The sequence below is a fragment of the Zea mays genome, chromosome 7, assembly GCF_902167145.1.
Source record: "Zea mays cultivar B73 chromosome 7, Zm-B73-REFERENCE-NAM-5.0, whole genome shotgun sequence".
Classification (NCBI taxonomy): domain Eukaryota; kingdom Viridiplantae; phylum Streptophyta; class Magnoliopsida; order Poales; family Poaceae; genus Zea; species Zea mays.
In genome coordinates, this window is record NC_050102.1 from 153,772,044 (window position 1) to 153,790,522 (window position 18,479).

Genomic DNA, 18,479 nt, shown 5'->3' on the forward strand with positions numbered 1-18,479 from the left:
CTACTCTTCTCACTTCTGGTAGATCAGAGGTAGATAATGGTAAGCATGCCAAAGGGTGGAATTCAATGTAGTTCGGCTACATAAACCCAGGTATGTGTTCATTTAGAACCGACCTTTACCATTTAGCTTACAGTGTATACCAAACTTGTCAAAGGACTATCCCGAGTCAATTCAGTGACTATAAATATTTACAATTCCGAGAGATGTATGCGACACAAGCATAGAGGTCTTAGATAGAACGAGTAAAGTGGTTCGAGGGGAACACACTATGGTTTTCACACCAACATAGTGATTTTTTTTTGAGAATAACCTCTCGGTATACTCGCAACTTCGTGTTGCTAGCGGTTAAATGTCCTTTTATCTCATAGTTTGCTTCATGTCATCCAGCGACAAAGAGAGCAATGCGCTAACATCTGGTTGAGCAATGTATGACTGAGATTTCTGATCTTAAATCATTTGGTAAGGTTTTTTTGCTTACTAATATAATCCCAATTTGTGATATCTTCTATGCCAAAAAGGCTTCATGCATTATATATCTTCGGGTTACTACGGGTAAAACTTTATGCATGAGGAGAGAGCAGAGAGTTAACTTATCCATGTTCTGTTGTATTTCAATTTAATTTCCCAGATTATTCAAGCACTGTAGAGCTTGATATAGTTGTTATGGCCACTTGGCAATATAAATAAATATATGATGCCACACAACACAAGCAAATAAAATATAGAGCTAAATAAAATTGTTTACGAAGGTTGCGTTATGATGTGACTTCAGGGGCTTGAATAACCCACCACAATCTATGCGAGTACAAGCTCTAGTGTATGTGGCGTCAACGCGTGTGCGACCATCAGGGCTACGACAACACAACACGCCTTCGTAATAAGTGCAACAGGCAAAATTATTGCTCGATAATTGGGATACACGATAAATCCACGCAACGTGCGCAACAGGCGCAATTGTGGCTCGCGGCAGACAGTGCCTACAGGGCATGCAAAAAATACGCGATTCAGCGATGACGGTCTGACTCAACGGGAGCAATCCGATTAATGGAGAGCGCGACATAGCAATCACATGACGCAGCCAAGTTCGAACGGCACAAATACTGCGTCGTGTTGCCAGGGCGCAGCCAGTGCTCAACCAATGCCATAACTCGGTCGATTAATAACGTAGTCTGATCGACGTGTTTGAATACCCACTATACAATTTAATCGCTCGACGTGAGTCCAAAAACTCAACATATCATAAATATTTAGAGCGATTTAAGTATGCACATACAGTACGATATTGCCTTCACATGCATTCTAATATTTCTGCTATATATTTACCACCGAGAATAGAGCAGGAAGATAATACTAGAATTAATACATGAGCATAACACATCATGTGTAAAACACAATTTTCCATATTTAAGTATGCATTGTCTCAAATATTTAGTTGTAATCATGCTGGCACGAGCCACTCCCATCTCAGTTTTTTTTCAACAGCTCATGTTATGTATGGAGGGTAGACAGTTAGAACGCATGCAAAAGGAATATATGACAATAAAAAAACTAAAATAGAAATAAAAATATGACGCTCACAGCCTGCTGGGCTGGGCATCCAACGAGCATCTCTCGCCTAGTCAAATCATGCAGGGGTGCGGCCACATACACGTCAATCACCTCGCACATGTGGAGTTAGAAACGCGGTAGTTTGCGTTAGTTTGTGTTGCATGCGGACATGCAGGACCCGCTCAACCAGCACTACGGAGTTATTGGTTGGCAGTTTGGCACACGAAAATAGGAACAGTAGATCTATATATCAGGTCGGTACGCGCGATGTGGCCAGCAGAGCCACCGCCGGCGTACTGTTTTTTTCAAGACGAACAGTAGATCTATATATTTCATACCATGTTTCTTGATTCTGCGAATGGAAACGAAGCCTGTCGCGTAGGACAGTTCGGCAAGGCCAAAGACCTGCCGGCGTGACGAAGAGTTGACGCAGATCTGATCTCGCAGCAACGTCGAGGTAGAGCGTGCTGATAACGTGTTGAGAACTACGTTACCACGGATCGCCAGATCCGCTCCCTTCCCTTCCGTCAGCAAATTAGGCGCGAGAAGCTGTAGAAGACCCGTCTCCCTTCCCATAAGCACGACAGAGGAAACACATGAGACACTGGATATAGGGTTGGGCCTCTGGCCTCTTTCTGATCTCTATTCCATATGAGGGGTACAGGTTCTATATATAGAGACGCGATAGCCCTCAGGGCTATATTCGTTATTTGCCCGTATAACCCTTCATTAGGGTTTTTCAACACGAAGGAAGAAGAATAAAACAGAAGGCTGTTCGATTCAAACTCATGAATTTTACAAAACATGATATTTTATTTTACTAAAATTAGTTCATTCTTATACTGAAAAACACGGAGCAAGAAATATATCCGCAATCCAAAGGCGACCTCCAAATGTGTTCAGGTAAGAACCAGTTATTCTCCCCCCCCCCTAAAGAATGATGTGTGTAATCAACGCACACGTATCGGTTGGCAAATTATGAAGGAAGAACATACGAAGTCGGCCAAGCTGAAAGGAAAGGCTCACGACGAAATCGGCCTTTCAGGCTGTCTCCAGCAACGTCCTCTATATTCATCCTCTATATCCGTCCTTTACAGTCTCCTCTAAAAGATTCTATCCCCTATATCTCCTTCCTCTCCAACAACGTCCTCTAAATCACGTCCTCTATACTCAAATATCTATATTAGGAATATTTTTTATTTTTATTTTTTGTACATACGTATTTGTCATACTCTCAAATGTATTGTACATATTTTAGTTTTGCTAAACTAGTTATTTAAAGTATTCAAATGGATAGAGAACCGTTTAGAGAAACTCTATATATAGAGAATCCAGCAGCGTCCTCTAAATTTAGAGGACCGTTTAGAGGACGCTGCTGGAGGGCGTAGAGGACCTCTATATTTAGGGTACAGAACCCTTTAGAGTTCCTTGTTGGAGCTAGCCTCAGCCCACTAAAGAACCACAGTAACTCTCTTGGGCCGGACCTCTTTTTCTGTCCCATGGCACGTGGGCCAAGTTCGGCATGCTTGAAGTGTTCCACGGCTCCTTGCCCCAACGGAAAACTTTGCGGGCCCCACCACCACACCGGCACACCTCACTCCTCAGTGCCGTCTCCTCCCTCGGATTCCCACTTGCGGACATCTGGGGCCCACAGGAGCGCTCAACGCAGGCCGCGCACGGCGCACCACCCAGTCTCTCTCTGCCACCTAGGGTCGTTGCCTCGTCGAGGAGCATCTCTGCAGTGCAGCGGCAGCTGTGTCCAACTACCAAGTCAAGGTGACCGTTGGGCTGGGCGGCACGAGACGCGGAGACGAGACGCAACAAAACCCTTGTCAGTCGCCCGAGCCCCAAGGCTCGCACCCACGCCAGCGGCACCGCACCCCCACCCACCTCGGCGGCGAGTCCGAGCCCCAGGAACGAAGGGCGATGGCGGCGATGATGATGGCCACGTCCGAGTCAAAGTCCCCCGCCCGCGCGCTGAGGCGGCTGGCTGGCGCCGCGGTCGCCGCCGTGCTGCTCCGCCGCACCTTCAGCGCCTCCAAGTGGTACGGCGTCCACGCCTTCCTCCGCGCTGTGCTGTTCCGTTTTTTTTCCGTTTCTGCTACCCCTTCCTTTCTTCCTTCGGGGCGATGGGGTTGGGAATGAATTGGATTCGTGTTGCTCTGGCAGCAAGACGGAGGCGCGGATGGCGACGGCGCGGATGAAGCTGCTGCGGAACCGGAGGGAGGCGCAGGTGCGCCAGATGCGCCGCGACATTGCCGCGCTCCTCCGCGACAAACAGGAGGATACCGCACGCATCAGGGTAAGCACTCGGCATCATCAGCTTCTGCTTCGGTTTTCCTTCTGTGCATTAGATATTCTTTCATCGGAGATACTGAAATGGAGGTTGGTGTACAAGGACAAAATTGCCGTATAAGCTAGCAATTGTTTTGGTTCTTTTTTCGTAAGTTAGTTATGATGGGTACACTCAGAATTGGAGAACTTTGATTGCAAGAGATTTTACTGCCTTAAACAATCAGAATTGGCAACTTTCATTGTAAGCCATTTAACTGCCTTAACTTTAATTAATTGAGTTAATAAGATTGACGTAAGGAAACTCGTTAATTATGCTTTAGTATTTTTTTCTTAAAAGAGTCATATGGAGGACAAATCCTTCCTTGATTTCTCTGTCAGGTCAGCATTGGGCACACCTGTGATGTTTAACCCTTATGTATGTTGTGAGGCAAAATAAATCTCTAAACCTTGGTAAAATGCATGGTGTTTTCTTATGATATCCTGTGCACCATATTTTCTTCTGGAGTATGTTAGAAACAAAACAATTCTGCAGTTTTCTTTAACATATGGATTTGGCAAATCTGCAGGTTGAACATGTAATTAGGGAACAGAACTTTATGGCAGCCAACGAGATCATTGAGCTCTTCTGCGAGCTGATTGTTACACGCCTTCCTATCATCGCAAAACAGAAGTTTGTCTTTAACTACCATCACCTTCCTAAACTTATTTGTTCTCATAAGTATGGAAAATAAGGTCCTAATCTTGTGCCAACTTTTTATTCAGGGAATGTCCAGCAGACTTGAAAGAAGGTATCTGCAGTTTGATATTTGCAGCTCCAAGGTGCTCTGAGCTCCCTGAACTTGGTCGCATACGTGACATTTTTGAAAAGAAGTATGGCAAAGATTTTGTTTCTGCTGCAGTTGACTTGCGCCCAGATGCTGCTGTTAACAACCTTGTAAGCTTCGATGATTCTTCGACACAAAATTCAACCAATTACTGAATTTTATATATTGCTTATGTTCCTTCTTCACTCTAAATTAATCCCCCTTTTGAAGCTGATTGAGAAGCTGTCGATTAAGAAGCCTTCCGGGCAAATTAAGCTGAAAGTTCTAAAGGATATAGCAAAAGAGCATCAGATTGATTGGGATACCGCTGAGAGTGAGCAGGAGCTTCTGAAACCTCCTGAAGAGTTGATTGTATGCGCTACTAAACCTCTCTTGTGCATACTTTTACCTTACGTGCCTTGTCTTGAGTAATACGTTTGATTTCTTTGTAGAAAGGGCCAAGTACATTTCTTGAAGCTTCCAACATGCCTGTTAAGAATATTCTGACACCATATACCGTGCAGCCAGATCCAGTTAACTTCAGGTTCTGGTTCTTCTAATCATGTAACCATATAAATAATGTAAATTTGCAGTGACATAATTCCAGATACATTTCTTCTTGTTCTTCCTTGCAGCTATAGGTGTTCGGATGACGAATATGATGACAGGGGCACTATGCAATTCAAAGATGCAGCTTCAGCTGCTCGAGCAGCTGCAGAGTCTGCTGAGAGAGCAACATCTGCTGCAAAGGCTGCAGCTGATTTTGTCAATAATAACAATAACAACCATCCATTTGATGAAGATGAAGATTGCAAAGCTTCAACTCATGAATTCACTCATACACTCAAGAGACAGTCAATGAGCAACTCGAGTAGATCCTCCTTGAAAGAAGATGCAAATGCCTTTGATGAACAAAAACCTCATGAAGGGAAAACATACAGTGCAAGAAGGTTCAGTGGAAAGAACCATGTAGAATATGACAAAGACGGCTACCCTGCAGATTTGGACTTGAAGACACGGAGAAGGAACTGCCGTGCTGCTCGGAAGGTGCACTCAGAGATAAAGTTTGATGATTCTGAGGGACTGTGTTCAGAATCCGAAGGTGAAAATGATGTGGAGATTCAGTCTGTGGAAAGGCCATTGCCTCCTAAGAGTGAGCTGTTTTCAGAAAACCGTCACTCAGAAGACGAAGAGCATGATCAAGATTTCCCTGAATTGCCGAAGACAAACCTTCATTCTCGTGTTCATCCAAATATGCCTCTTGACTATGAAACTCTCACTGCACGCTTTGAGGCTCTCAAATCTGGCAAGCTTCCGTAGTGCAACAAAAAGAACAGCATCACTGGATGTTACAATTCCTTCTTGCTGTTTTTGTATAATATGACATGTTATAGTAGGGTATAGTGTCTAATGATTTTGATTTTGGCTGAGCCTACGGATTTGTCGTTTCAAACTATTGCTGCATTTGAACTGTTCGGGTATATAAAGGTTGGTTGAAATGATAATTTGAACTGTTTCTGCGATCTGCTCAAGTCTAGCAGTCTTGTTGCGTCTGAAGCAATACCTCATGGACTGAAAGAACGAGGCAAACTCATCACCAATTCATCATAAGACTTTACTATAGCAAAAGTCAGTTTTTTTCTCACTATAAAACCGGATATCTCCTCGCTTATCTCTCAAAATCGGGCATGTGATTAATGGTTGTTTTTCTCAGTGATTTCCTTTTTTTGTTTTATATTTATTTCGGTTGAATCTTAAAAAATTTTCCAGTAAACCACATAAAATACATAAAATGCAAAAATAATTTTTTTGAACTCTATATGAGTAGATCTATACAGTGAATATATGATATAATATGCTTTAGTATAAATTTTTTGTTACTTTAGATCTACGCTTTTCTAGAGCTTTGACTTGAACACTTCTCATCTCAAAACTAGATCAAGGTACTAGTATGGCAAAAAAAAAATCACTACCTGTAAGTGCCTCCCAACAAGTTTGCACTTAGATTCTGTAGTGTCCTTAGGACCTATTTGGTAGAGCCTCAACTATTTGATTATCTGATAAAGTGATTTTGATTGCTTCTGGTGGGGGAGCATATTTCTGGAGTGATCTTGGTGGGGACTGAATAACAGAATAAGGAGCGCTGAGGAGCGGATTTTAAATTTGCTAAATGTAATTGGAGAAGTGATTATTGTCTTCTTCCGACCAGCATGTTTGTGAAGTTTGTTATTTGGTTGAAGAGAAGTGAGAATCTGCTCTGAGAAGCACTAGTCATGGTAAAAACATCTTATTAACTTTCGCCGTAACATTATTCCACTGTGGCTGATGTGCAGCGCTATTTTCTAGGATGTTTGTAGGTTTGTATTTGAGAAATACTTGCAAAATACTATAGATTTTAATGTGCTCATATATTCAGATGATGTTTCCGGTAAAATGTATAACATATAGGCCAGGAGATATGGTATGGAAATGAAGAAAGCTACAAATATATGGTAATGCTGTGCACATGCCATTTGGCATCTCCTGAATTCTGATAGCCAGTTTTTATGTTCTGTGTTTGGTCTTTCTTTATTTCTTTGGACTTGTGCAGTTGTGCCACATGAAGCAACCCTCAGTATTTGTTTTTTGAATGACAACCTCTCAGTCTCAGCAGATTTGAAGTCAGAATTCTGCAGAAGAAACTTTGTTGCCACGTAATGTAAGTAGTCCTCACAATTCTCATAAGCCAATTATATCCAGCATCATACATACGTACAGAACACTAACACCTTCCTTGATCATTTGCAGGATCAGAAGGTTCTGAATAATATTTATCTACTACCTACACTACACTGAACAGCACTAAACAGCAACCCGCTGGCAGGCTCCTACGCACGGCGCCACGCGGCTGGCGTACAGGCACGACGTTGCCGCCACGGTGCTAAGGAACGCCTGCTCTAGCTCAGCAGAGGCGCTCCTCCTGAGCAAGCACATGGCGTACTCCATGACCGCCGTGTCGCAGGGCAGCGTGATCCTGCCACTGCCATCGCCGCCGGAGAAGCCGAACTCCTCCTGCGACATTTCCAGGAGCTCCCTGAAGACCAGAGTGCTGAGGCACGCCAGGGGCACCTCGAACCGCGCCCAGTCGGCCGTGTACACGGCGCAGTGGCCCTTGCTCGCCACGGAGCTGCAGCTCTCGCCGGCTTGCTTTGCTGCCGCGCCTGCTCCGCCCCAGGTGAGGCGCTGCCTCCGTTGTGCCGCCATCCTTTGCCACTTCTTAGCCAGATGAGCAATCCTCTTGCCGCTCATCATGGTTGGTTGGTTGTTGGCTTGGTTCCTTCTCTTCTTTCTGGATAAATGCTTGCTTAGCTTGTTTGTGAAGCTGCAAGTGATGAGGTTAGGAGGCCACCTGATTCTGAGTATATATAGCTCAGTCCGGCAAGGCCGCAAGGGACAGGGCCACGAGCGCGGCGGGTGCGGTGTTGCAAGACGCGTCTGCGGGAACGATTTGGATGAGATTCTGACCATGAGGATTTCTTGTCTCCTTTCATATTGAAAACAAGGCATGCCCACAGAAAAATGAGGAGAGAGAGATAGACCGAGTGTCTCAATGCGAAATAGCCAAATAGGGCTCACTCACATGACGTGCTAGTGATCCAGCTGCAGACCGGAGATTGAAGGGTCGAATGGTCGATAAAGTTGTCGAGCAAGTTGTCTGGGCTGCTGGGCAGGCTTAATGCGGTCGCTTAGAGTCATCTCCATAACAGCTGGTACTGGCAGTTTGGACCCAATCTCCATCACTCCATGTGGTATGGCAGCATAAGGCATTGCAGTATGGCAGCATACTGTGATATCTTAGCCTGCTGGATGTGGATCCAACAAGCACCAAACGGATGGCCCCAGAGCAATCTAATCAAAACCACACACTATTTTCTCCTTGTTTGCACTTCATGTTCAGAGCTCGTGGTCTTGTCTCTAGACCGCCCGAGTTCGATAGACGCACTTGGACAGCTGGACCTCATGCTCTTCTACTCTTTCTCATCAGTTCGTTCTCATCTATAAAATGCATCAGCGTAGCACCAACTCTTCATCAGTCCATCAGCAACCTAAGCATTACACTTCACCTAGCTGAACACCACCTGATACAAAGGTTCTCTGAATTTCAGTCAGGAAAAGAAGACTCGGCAACCATGATCAGTGCCAAGAGACTTGTGCAAATGTCATGTGTGTTTGCTTAGAAGAGATGCCTCCGAAGAGGTTGTGACAGCATTCTTGAGCTCCATGGCCAGGCCATGTCACACCGTCAGCAGCGTGGCACAAATCAGCGGCTAGCTGTTTGTGTATGATTTGATAGCTAGCTCTGATGATGTATATAATCTTTTTTTTGTTAAAGTTGTACTAGATTCATATGGAATGGTATGAAATGAAGTACCGGACTACCAGGTATATCACAAATTTTTACCAATCTTTGTAACCGTCATGACGAGTTATTAGATTCACAAAATGAATTAAAAAAATTCCCATCGGTCAAAAACCGACGTAAATTACGTTGTTACCGACAGAAATTACTTATTTCCATCGGTATACACTTAATTCCCGTCGTTAAGTAGCCGACGAAAATTAAATGTTAGGAATTAAGTGACTCCCGTTGGCTTACTATAGCCAATGGGAGTTAACGCTGGCGAGCATTAACTCCTATCGGCCCCGTCCTAGCCGACGACATTATCATAATCCCTGTCGGCTGAGCTAACCGATGGAGTTATCCCTGACGCAGTTGGCTATGGTCAAGCCGATAGCTATTAAGTTGTGCTGCTACAAAACAACAACCTATGTTACGTTGCCTCCCCTTTTAGTCTCCTCTTTCCGCTCGCTACTGGGCCGAGGCCCTGAACACAGCCACCTACCTACTCAACCGTCTTCCCTTTAAGGCGGTTTACCATCCCATTTTGTTCTTCGCCCTTTTCTCCACTACTCCCTCCTATGAGCACCGTCGGGTCTTCGGATGTGCCTACTATCCCAACACCTCCACCACCACTCCTCACAAACTAGCCCCTCACTCTTTTCGTTGTCTTTTCCTCGGATACTCCCCTAATCACATAGGTGTTTCGGTGCCTCAATCTTCTCACCCATCGCATTATCACCTATCATCATGTTGTCTTTGATGAGTATGTTTTTCCCCTTGGTGACTCATCCCCATCTTTCGACCTTGATTCCCGCTTTGATGACGCTTGAGTCGCTGTTCCTCTTCCACTGCCCTCTTTCATGTCACATGCGTCCATGTCACCTGCGCCCCACGCGATCGTGCCGCGTTAGCATGTGCCACATGCGGCCCTATCGCTAGCGCCTATGCCACGTGTGGCCCCGCTGTCTCTACATTTACCTGTGTCATCGCTTACGCCACGTGCGGCCCTGTCAACCCCGTCCGTGCCACACACGACCATGTCGCCTGCGTCCCTCGTGGCACGCTACACTGATCCCACTCATGTCTACCAGCGGCGTGTGCATCCTGCCTCTTCGGTCCCCTCTGTTGTGACGACCTGTGCTTCAGCCCCCTCTCGCGAGGAGCCACCGGTGTACCATCTGATTGCTCTCCACGGAGACCCAGGCATGTCCACCTGATGGTTACCCGGTGGGCCGCCGGTGTCCTTCGGCACGTCGATCACTTGGTCCTCTCAGCGTCATCTTCTCCAGCGCTCTCTCCCGAGCCATCCTTTGTCCGCAGTGCGCTCGTCAACCCCAACCGGCGGCGTGCTATGGAGCAGGAGTACGAGGCTTTATAGGCGAACCACACCTGAGACCTGGTACAACACCCCTCTAGCGCTAATGTGGTCACTGAGAAATAGATATTCAAGCACAAGGTGAAGGCGGGCGACTCCTTGGATCGGTATGAAGCGAAGAGCCACATCTCACCGCTATGAAGTAGATCCCGCGGTCCCCGAGGCGCCAACTGTCGGTGTTTGGTACCGACGGTGCACTACAGGGTGTACCACATAGTGCTTTTGGATGGACGATGACTGAAAGGGAAATAGGCTTACACCTTTTCCTAAATGATTTTGGTGGTTGAATCGCCCAACACAAATAATTGGACTAACTAGTTTGCTCTAGATTATAAGTTTTACAGGTGCCAAAGGTTCAACACAAACCAATAAAAAGTCCAAGAAAGAGTTCAAATTAAAAGAGCAAAAGACAACCGAAAGGTAGCCCTAGTCTGGCGCACCGGACAGTCCGGTGCACCACCGGACAGTGTCCAGTGCACCAGGGAGCTCAACTCCAAACTTGCCACCTTCGGGAATTCGGGGAGGCCGCTCCGCTATAATTCACCGGACTGTCCGGTGTGCAAACGGAGCAACGGCTACAAGCGCCAATGGTGTCTGCAACGGTACAGTGAACAGTGCCGACTGCGCGTGCAGAGTCAGAGCAGACGCGAGAAGGCGCATCGGACAGTGAACAGTGACTGTCCGGTGCACCACCGGACTGTCCGGTGGCCCCATTGTCAGAAGCTCCAACGGTCGGAACCTAACGGCCTGGTGACGTGGCTGGCGCACCGGACAATGTCCGGTGGCGCACAGGAATGTCCGGTGCGCCATACGACAGAAGCCTTCACCAACAGTCATTTTGGTGGTTGGGGCTATAAATACCCCCCAACCACCACACTTCAATGCATCCAAGTTTTCAGTCATCAAACCTCATACAAGAGCTCTAGACTTCATTCCAAGACACAAACAAAGAGATCAAATCATCTCCCAAGTCCGGAATCACTCCAAACAAATTAGTGACTAGAGAGAGAGACTTTTGTGTTCTTTTGAGCTCTTGCGCTTGGATCACTTTTCTTCTTCCTCTATTCTTGCTTCCAAGTTCTTTGTAATCAAAGCAAGAGATACCAATTGTGTGGTGGTCCTTGCGGGGACTAAGTGTCCCGATTGATTGAGAAGAGAAGCTCACTCGGTCTAAGTGACCGTTTGAGAGAGGGAAAGGGTTGAAAGAGACCCGATCTTTGTGACCACCTCAACGGGGAGTAGGTTTGCAAGAACCGAACCTCGGTAAAACAAATCATCGTGTCATCCACTCTTATTTGCTTGTGATTTGTTTTGCCCTCTCTTTCGGACTCGATTATATTTCTAACGCTAACCCCGACTTGTAGTTGTGCTTAAACTTTATAAATTTCAGATTTGCCTATTTACCCCCCTCTAGGCGGCTTTCAATTGGTACCAGAGCCTGATACTACATTAGAGCCTAACCGCTCAAAGTGATGTCGGGAGCATCCGCCATGAGGGAGATCGGGATCGGCGACAAGTCCGCAAGCTCGAGGATAACACACTCAAGGGAGTCCACCCACAAGCACAAGGAGGAATCCTCTTCCTCCATCAAGTCCCAACGGAAGGGTGACAAGAAGAAGAAGATGAAGAAGGTGGTCTACTACGAGACCGACTCTTCGTCACTCTCCACCTCCGACTTAGAATCAACATCAGCCACTTCTAAGCGCCATGAGCGCAAGAAGTATAGTAAGATGCCCCTTCGCTACCCTCGTATTTCAAAATGCACTCCATTACTTTCCGTCCCATTAGGCAAGCCACCTATGTTTGATGGTGAAGATTATTATATGTGGAGTGATAAAATGAGGCATCACCTAACCTCACTCCACAAAAGCATATGGGATATTGTTGAGTATGGAGCGCAGGTACCAACGAAGGGGGACAAGGATTATGATTCAGAGGAGGTCAAACAAATCCAACACTTCAACTCCCAAGCCACTACTATACTCCTCGCCTCTCTAAGTCGAGAGGAGTATAATAAGGTGCAAGGGTTGAAGAGTGCCAAAGAGATTTGGGATGTGCTCAAGACCGCGCACGAAGGAGATGAGGTGACCAAGATCACCAAGCGGGAAACGATCGAGGGGGAGTTCGATCGATTCATGCTTCACCAAGGGGAGGAGCCATAAGCGATGTACAACCGGCTCAAGACCTTGGTGAACCAAGTGCGCAACCTCGGGAGCACCAAATGGGATGACCATGAAATGGTCAAGGTTATTCTAAGATCACTTGTATTTCTTAATCCTACTCAAGTTCAATTAATTCATGGTGATCTTAGATATAAACTAATGTCTTCCGAGGAAGTGATAGGAAAATTTGTGAGCTTTGAATTGATGATCAAAGGCTCCAAGAAAATCATCGAGCAAGGCGCCTCCTCCACACCCGAAATGCAACCCGTCGCATTCAAGGCAACAGAGGAAAAGAAAGAAGAGTCTACATCAAGTAGACTCCCCATCGACGCCTCCAAGCTCGACAACGAGGAGATGGCGCTCATCATCAAGTGCTTCCGCCAAATCCTCAAGCAAAGGAGGGGGAAGGATTACAAGCCCCGCTCTAAGAAGGTTTGCTACAAATGTGGTAAGCTCGGTCATTTTATCGCTAAATGTCCTTTGTCTAGTGATAGTGACAGGGATAACGACAAGAGGGGAAAGAAGAAAGAAAAGAAGAAGTATTACAAGAAGAAGGGCGGCGATGCCCATGTTTGCCGGGAGTGGGACTCCGACGAGAGCTCCACCGACTCCTCCTCCGACGAGGATGCCGCAAACATCGTCGTCAACAAGGGTCTTCTCTTCCCCAACATTGGCCACAAGTGCCTCATGGCAAAGGACGGCAAAAAGAAGGTAAAAGCTAGAGCCTCCACTAAATATGCAACATCTAGTGATGAGGCTAGCTCTAGTGATGATGAGGATGATTTGCTCACCCTTTTTGCCAACTTAAACATGCAACAAAAAGAGAAATTAAATGAATTGATTAGTGCTATTCATGAGAAGGATGAACTCTTGGATAGCCAAGAGGACTTCCTTATTAAGGAAAACAAAAAGCATGTTAAGGTTAAAAATGCTTATGCTCTAGAGGTAGAAAAATGTGAAAAATTAACTAGTGAGCTAAGCACTTGCCATGACACTGTTTCTAGCCTTAGAAATGAAAATGCCAAATTAATTGCTAAGGTTGAGAAATCAAATGTTTGTGATGATTCAATTGTTAATCTTAGAAATGATAATGCTAGTTTAATTGCTAAGATTGAAAAATTGAATGCATCTCTTTCTAGCCTTAAGATTGAAAATGAAAAATTAATTGCTAAGGCTAAAGATTTAAATGTTTGCAATAATGCTATTACCAATCTTAGAGATGAGAATGCTATTTTACGTGCTAAGATTGTTGAATTAAATGATTGCAAACCCTCTACATCTACAGTTGATCATGTTTCTATTTGCACTAGATGTAGAGATGTTAATGTAGATGCTATTCATGATCACCTTGCTTTAATTAAACAACAAAATGATCATATAGCTACATTAACTGCTAAAATCAATGAGCATGACTTAGAAAATGAAAAATTTAAACTTGTTAGAAGCATGCTCTATAGTGGGAGACGCCCTGGCATTAAGGATGGCATCGGCTTCCAACAGGGAGACAATGTCAAGCTTAATGCCCCTCCTAAAAGATTATCTAACTTTGTTAAAGGCAAGGCTCCCATGGTTCAGGATAACGAGGGTTATATTTTATACCCTGCCGGTTATCCCGAACACAAAATTAGGAGAATTCACTCTAGGAAGTCTCACTCTGGCTCTCATCATGCTTTTATGTATAAGAGTGAGGCATCTAGTTCTAGGCAATCAACCCATGCTAAATTGCCTAAGAAGAAAACTCCAATTGCATCAAATAAACCTAATATTTCATTTAATACTTTTGATGCATCATATGTTTTAACTAACAAATCAGGCAAAGTAGTTGCCAAATATGTTGGGGGCAAACACAAGGGGTCAAAGACTTATGTTTGGGTACCCAAGGTGCTTGTTTCTAATGTCAAAGGACCCAAGACCGTTTGGGTATCTAAGAACAAGGCCTAAATTTGTTTTGTAGGTTTATGCATCCGGGGGCTCAAGTTGGATCATTGATAGCGGGTGCACAAACCACATGACTGGGGAGAAAAGGATGTTCTCCTCCTATGAGAAAAATCATGATCCCCAAAGAGATATCGCATTCGGGGATGGAAATCAAGGTTTGGTCAAAGGACTTGGTAAAATTGCTATATCTCCTGATCATTCTATTTCCAATGTTTTTCTTGTAGATTCTTTAGATTACAATTTGCTTTATGTTTCTCAATTATGCAAAATGGGTTACAATTGTCTTTTTACGGATATGGGTGTTACTGTCTTTAGAAGAAGTGATGATTCAGTAGCATTTAAGGGAGTGTTAGAGGGTCAGCTATACTTAGTTGATTTTAATAGAGCCGAACTCGACACTTGCTTAATTGCTAAGACTAACATGGGTTGGCTCTGGCAACGCCGACTAGCCCATGTTGGGATGGAGAATCTTCATAAGCTTCTAAAGGGAGAGCACATTTTGGGACTAACCAATGTTCATTTTGAGAAAGACAGGGTTTGTAGCGCATGTCAAGCAGGAAAGCAAGTTGGTGTTCATCATCCACATAAGAACATCATGACGACCGACAGGCCGCTTGAGCTACTCCACATGGACCTATTTGGCCCGATAGCTTACATAAGCATCGACGAGAGTAAGTATTGTCTTGTAATTGTGGATGATTATTCTCGCTTCACTTTGGTGTTCTTTTTGCAGGAAAAATCACAAACCCAAGAGACCTTAAAGGGATTCTTGAAACAGGCTCAAAATGAGTTCGGATTGAGAATCAAAAAGATAAGAAGCGACAACGGGACGGAGTTCAAGAACTCACAAATAGAAGGCTTCCTTGAGGATGAGGGCATCAAGCATGAGTTCTCTTCTCCCTACACGCCACAACAAAATTGTGTAGTGGAAAGGAAGAATAGAACTCTACTTGACATGGCGAGGACCATGCTTGATGAGTACAAGACTTCGGATCGATTTTGGGCGGAAGCAATCAACACCGCTTGCTACGCCATCAACCGTCTCTACCTTCACCGAATCCTCAAGAAGACATCATATGAACTCCTAACCGGTAAAAAGCCCAATGTTTCATATTTTAGAGTCTTTGGTAGCAAATGTTTTATTCTTGTTAAAAGAGGTAGAAAATCTAAATTTGCTCCTAAGGCTGTAGAAGGCTTTTTACTTGGTTATGATTCAAACACAAGGGCATATAGAGTCTTTAACAAGTCCACTGGACTAGTTGAAGTTTCTTGTGACATTGTGTTTGATGAGACTAACGGCTCTCAAGTAGAGCAAGTTGATCTTGATGAGCTAGATGATGAAGAGGCTCCGTGCGTCGCGCTAAGGAACATGTCCATTGGGGATGTGTGTCCTAAGGAATTCGAAGAGCCTCTGAGAGCACCTAGAGGGGGGGGGGGGGTGAATAGGTGATCCTGTAAAAACTTAAAACTTCACGCCACAAACTTGTTTAAGTGTTAGAACAATAAAGCCAAGTGGCTAGAGAGGAGTTCTAGTGAAACACAACAACCACAAAGATATCAACACAGAGAGGCACAATGGTTTATCCCGTGGTTCGGCCAAGTTCAACACTTGCCTACTCCACATTGTGGCGTCCCAACGGACGAGGGTTGCAATCAACCCCTCTCAAGTGATCCAAAGATCCACTTGAATACCATGGTGTTTCTTTTCCTTTCACTATATCCCGTTTGCGAGGAATCTCCACAACTTAGAGTCTCTCGCCCTTACAAAAGATGATCACAAAAGAACACGGAAGTAAGGATGGGATGAGCAACACACACAAGTCCACAGCAATACGCACACACACACGGCCAAGACTTGAGCTCAAATGAATATCTCAAAGTTCTCACTAGAATGGATCTCAAATCACTAAGAATGTCAAACGAGTGTGCAAAGACGAAGTGTGAATGATCAAGAATGCTCAAAGTGTGCTTGGTGTCTTCCTCCATGCGCCTAGGGGTCCCTTTTATAGCCCCAAGGCAGCTAGGAGCCGTTGAGAGCATTCCAGGAAGGCAATTCTTGCCTTCTGTCGACTGGCGCACCGGACAGTCCGGTGCACCACCGAACACTGTCCGGTGCGGATTTCTTTCCTATTCTGGCGCAGCCGACCGTTCAAGACTTGGAGCCGTTGGCGCACCGGACACTGTCCGGTGCACACCGGACAGTCCGGTGCCCCTTCATACCGTTGGCCTGGCCACGCGTCACGCGCGGATTGCGCGGCCGACCGTTGGCTCACCGGACAGTCCGGTGCACACCGGACAGTCCGGTGAATTTTAGCCGTACGCCGCCGACGAAATCCCGAGAGCGGCCTTTTCACCAGAGCCAGCCTGGCACACCAGACACTGTCTGGTGCACCACCGGACAGTCCGGTGCACCAGACAGAGCAGAGTCTTGGCTGCTCGAGCCAAGTCTTTTCCAATTGTCTTTTCTCTGATTCTAGCACTTAGACAAATATGTTAGTACACAAAAACCAATGTACTAAGTCTAGAATCATACCTTGGTATTGATTTGCACTTTGTCCACCCTTTGGCATATACTCATTCCATTAATGTGTGTTGGGCACTTAATCACCAAAATCTTATAGAAATGGCCCAAGGGCACATTTCCCTTTCAATCTCCCCCTTTTTGGTGATTTATGCCAACACAACAAAAAGCAACTAAAAGAAGTGCAACATCAATGCAAATGAGAACACAAATTTGTTTTGATTCAAATTTGGCATATTTGGATCATTCTTTGCCACCACTTGGTTTGTTTTTGCAAATCAAACTCAATTTCCTATCTCTAAGTCAAATTTACTTGTTGAGGCATAGAGAAAGGTATTCCAAGAGAAATTGATCAAAGATTCAAAAACTCCCCCCTTTTCCCATAATCAAACATTCTCCCCACAAGAGACCAACTTTTGACAAGAAGAGGCATTAAGAGAATTTTGCCAAAACAAAAAACTCTAACTCTATTATTTTCAAAATTCACAAGTGGTAGCTAATCCATTTCTTGCTTTGGCATTATTTTCTCCCCCTTTGGCATCAAGCACCAAAACGGGATCAATCTTGGCCCTTAAACCCCATTGCCTTACCAAAATTGTCAATTAAGAGCAAAAAGGCAATACGAGTATGGAGATGAACTTGGAGTACGTTACCCTCTCATCGGAGTGCAGTGGAAGTCTTTCATGGTCCAAGTCCACCTTTCCCTTTCAATCCACCTTTGAGACTAAATCAAGCAAGCTCAAACACATGGTTAGTCCCAAAGGGTCAAGTTGTAGCACATCTCCCCCTAAATATGTGTATCACTTACAAATGGACTAGTGAGGTCCGGGGAGTGCTTGTACAACTTGAGCACCATAAATAAACAACACAATGTATAGAAGGAACATGATCAAAGCATGAAACACATGTATGTTATAAATCAATACAAGTTCCGCGAATCTAAGACATTTAGCTCACTACGCAGCCTGCAAAAGGTCTTCTCATCTAAAGGCTTGGTAAAGATATCGACTAGCTGGTTCTCGGTGCTAACATAAAACACTTCGATATCTCCCTTTTGCTGGTGGTCTCTCAAAAAGTGATGTCAGATGTCTATGTGCTTTGTGCGACTGTGTTCAACAGGATTATCCGCCATGCGGATAGCACTCTCATTATCACATAGGAGTGGGACTTTGCTCAGATTGTAGCCAAAGTTCCGGAGGGTTTGCCTCATCCAAAGTAGTTGCACGCAACATTGTCCTGCGACAACATACTCGGCCTCAACGGTGGATAGGGCAACGGAAGTTTGTTTCTTAGAACTCCAGGACACCAGGGACCTTCCTAAGAATTGGCACGTCCCTGATGTACTCTTCCTATCAATCTTACATCCAGCATAATCGGAGTCCGAATATCCAATCAAGTCAAAGGTAGACCCCTTTGGATACCAGATTCCGAAGCAAGGCGTAGCGACTAAATATCT

At 45.0% G+C, this 18,479-nt stretch overlaps 2 protein-coding genes across 2 annotated transcripts; one reads left to right on the forward strand and one right to left on the reverse strand.

The window, feature by feature from the left end:
* The first annotated feature begins 3,414 nt into the window (after positions 1 to 3,414).
* On the forward strand, positions 3,415 to 6,149 carry LOC100191296 (uncharacterized). The gene is made up of 7 exons (NM_001136730.1): positions 3,415 to 3,593; positions 3,718 to 3,850; positions 4,410 to 4,513; positions 4,606 to 4,777; positions 4,878 to 5,018; positions 5,099 to 5,190; positions 5,282 to 6,149. The coding sequence occupies exons 1-7, from the start codon at positions 3,475 to 3,477 to the stop codon at positions 5,964 to 5,966; spliced, it is 1,446 nt and encodes a 481-aa protein (NP_001130202.1). The 5' UTR covers positions 3,415 to 3,474; the 3' UTR covers positions 5,967 to 6,149.
* Positions 6,150 to 7,365: 1,216 nt separating this feature from the next.
* On the reverse strand, positions 7,366 to 8,018 carry LOC100281944 (SAUR55 - auxin-responsive SAUR family member). Its single transcript, NM_001154862.2, has one exon. It carries the CDS (start codon positions 7,935 to 7,937, stop codon positions 7,488 to 7,490), a length of 450 nt encoding a protein of 149 aa, NP_001148334.2. The 5' UTR covers positions 7,938 to 8,018; the 3' UTR covers positions 7,366 to 7,487.
* Positions 8,019 to 18,479: the final 10,461 nt, after the last annotated feature.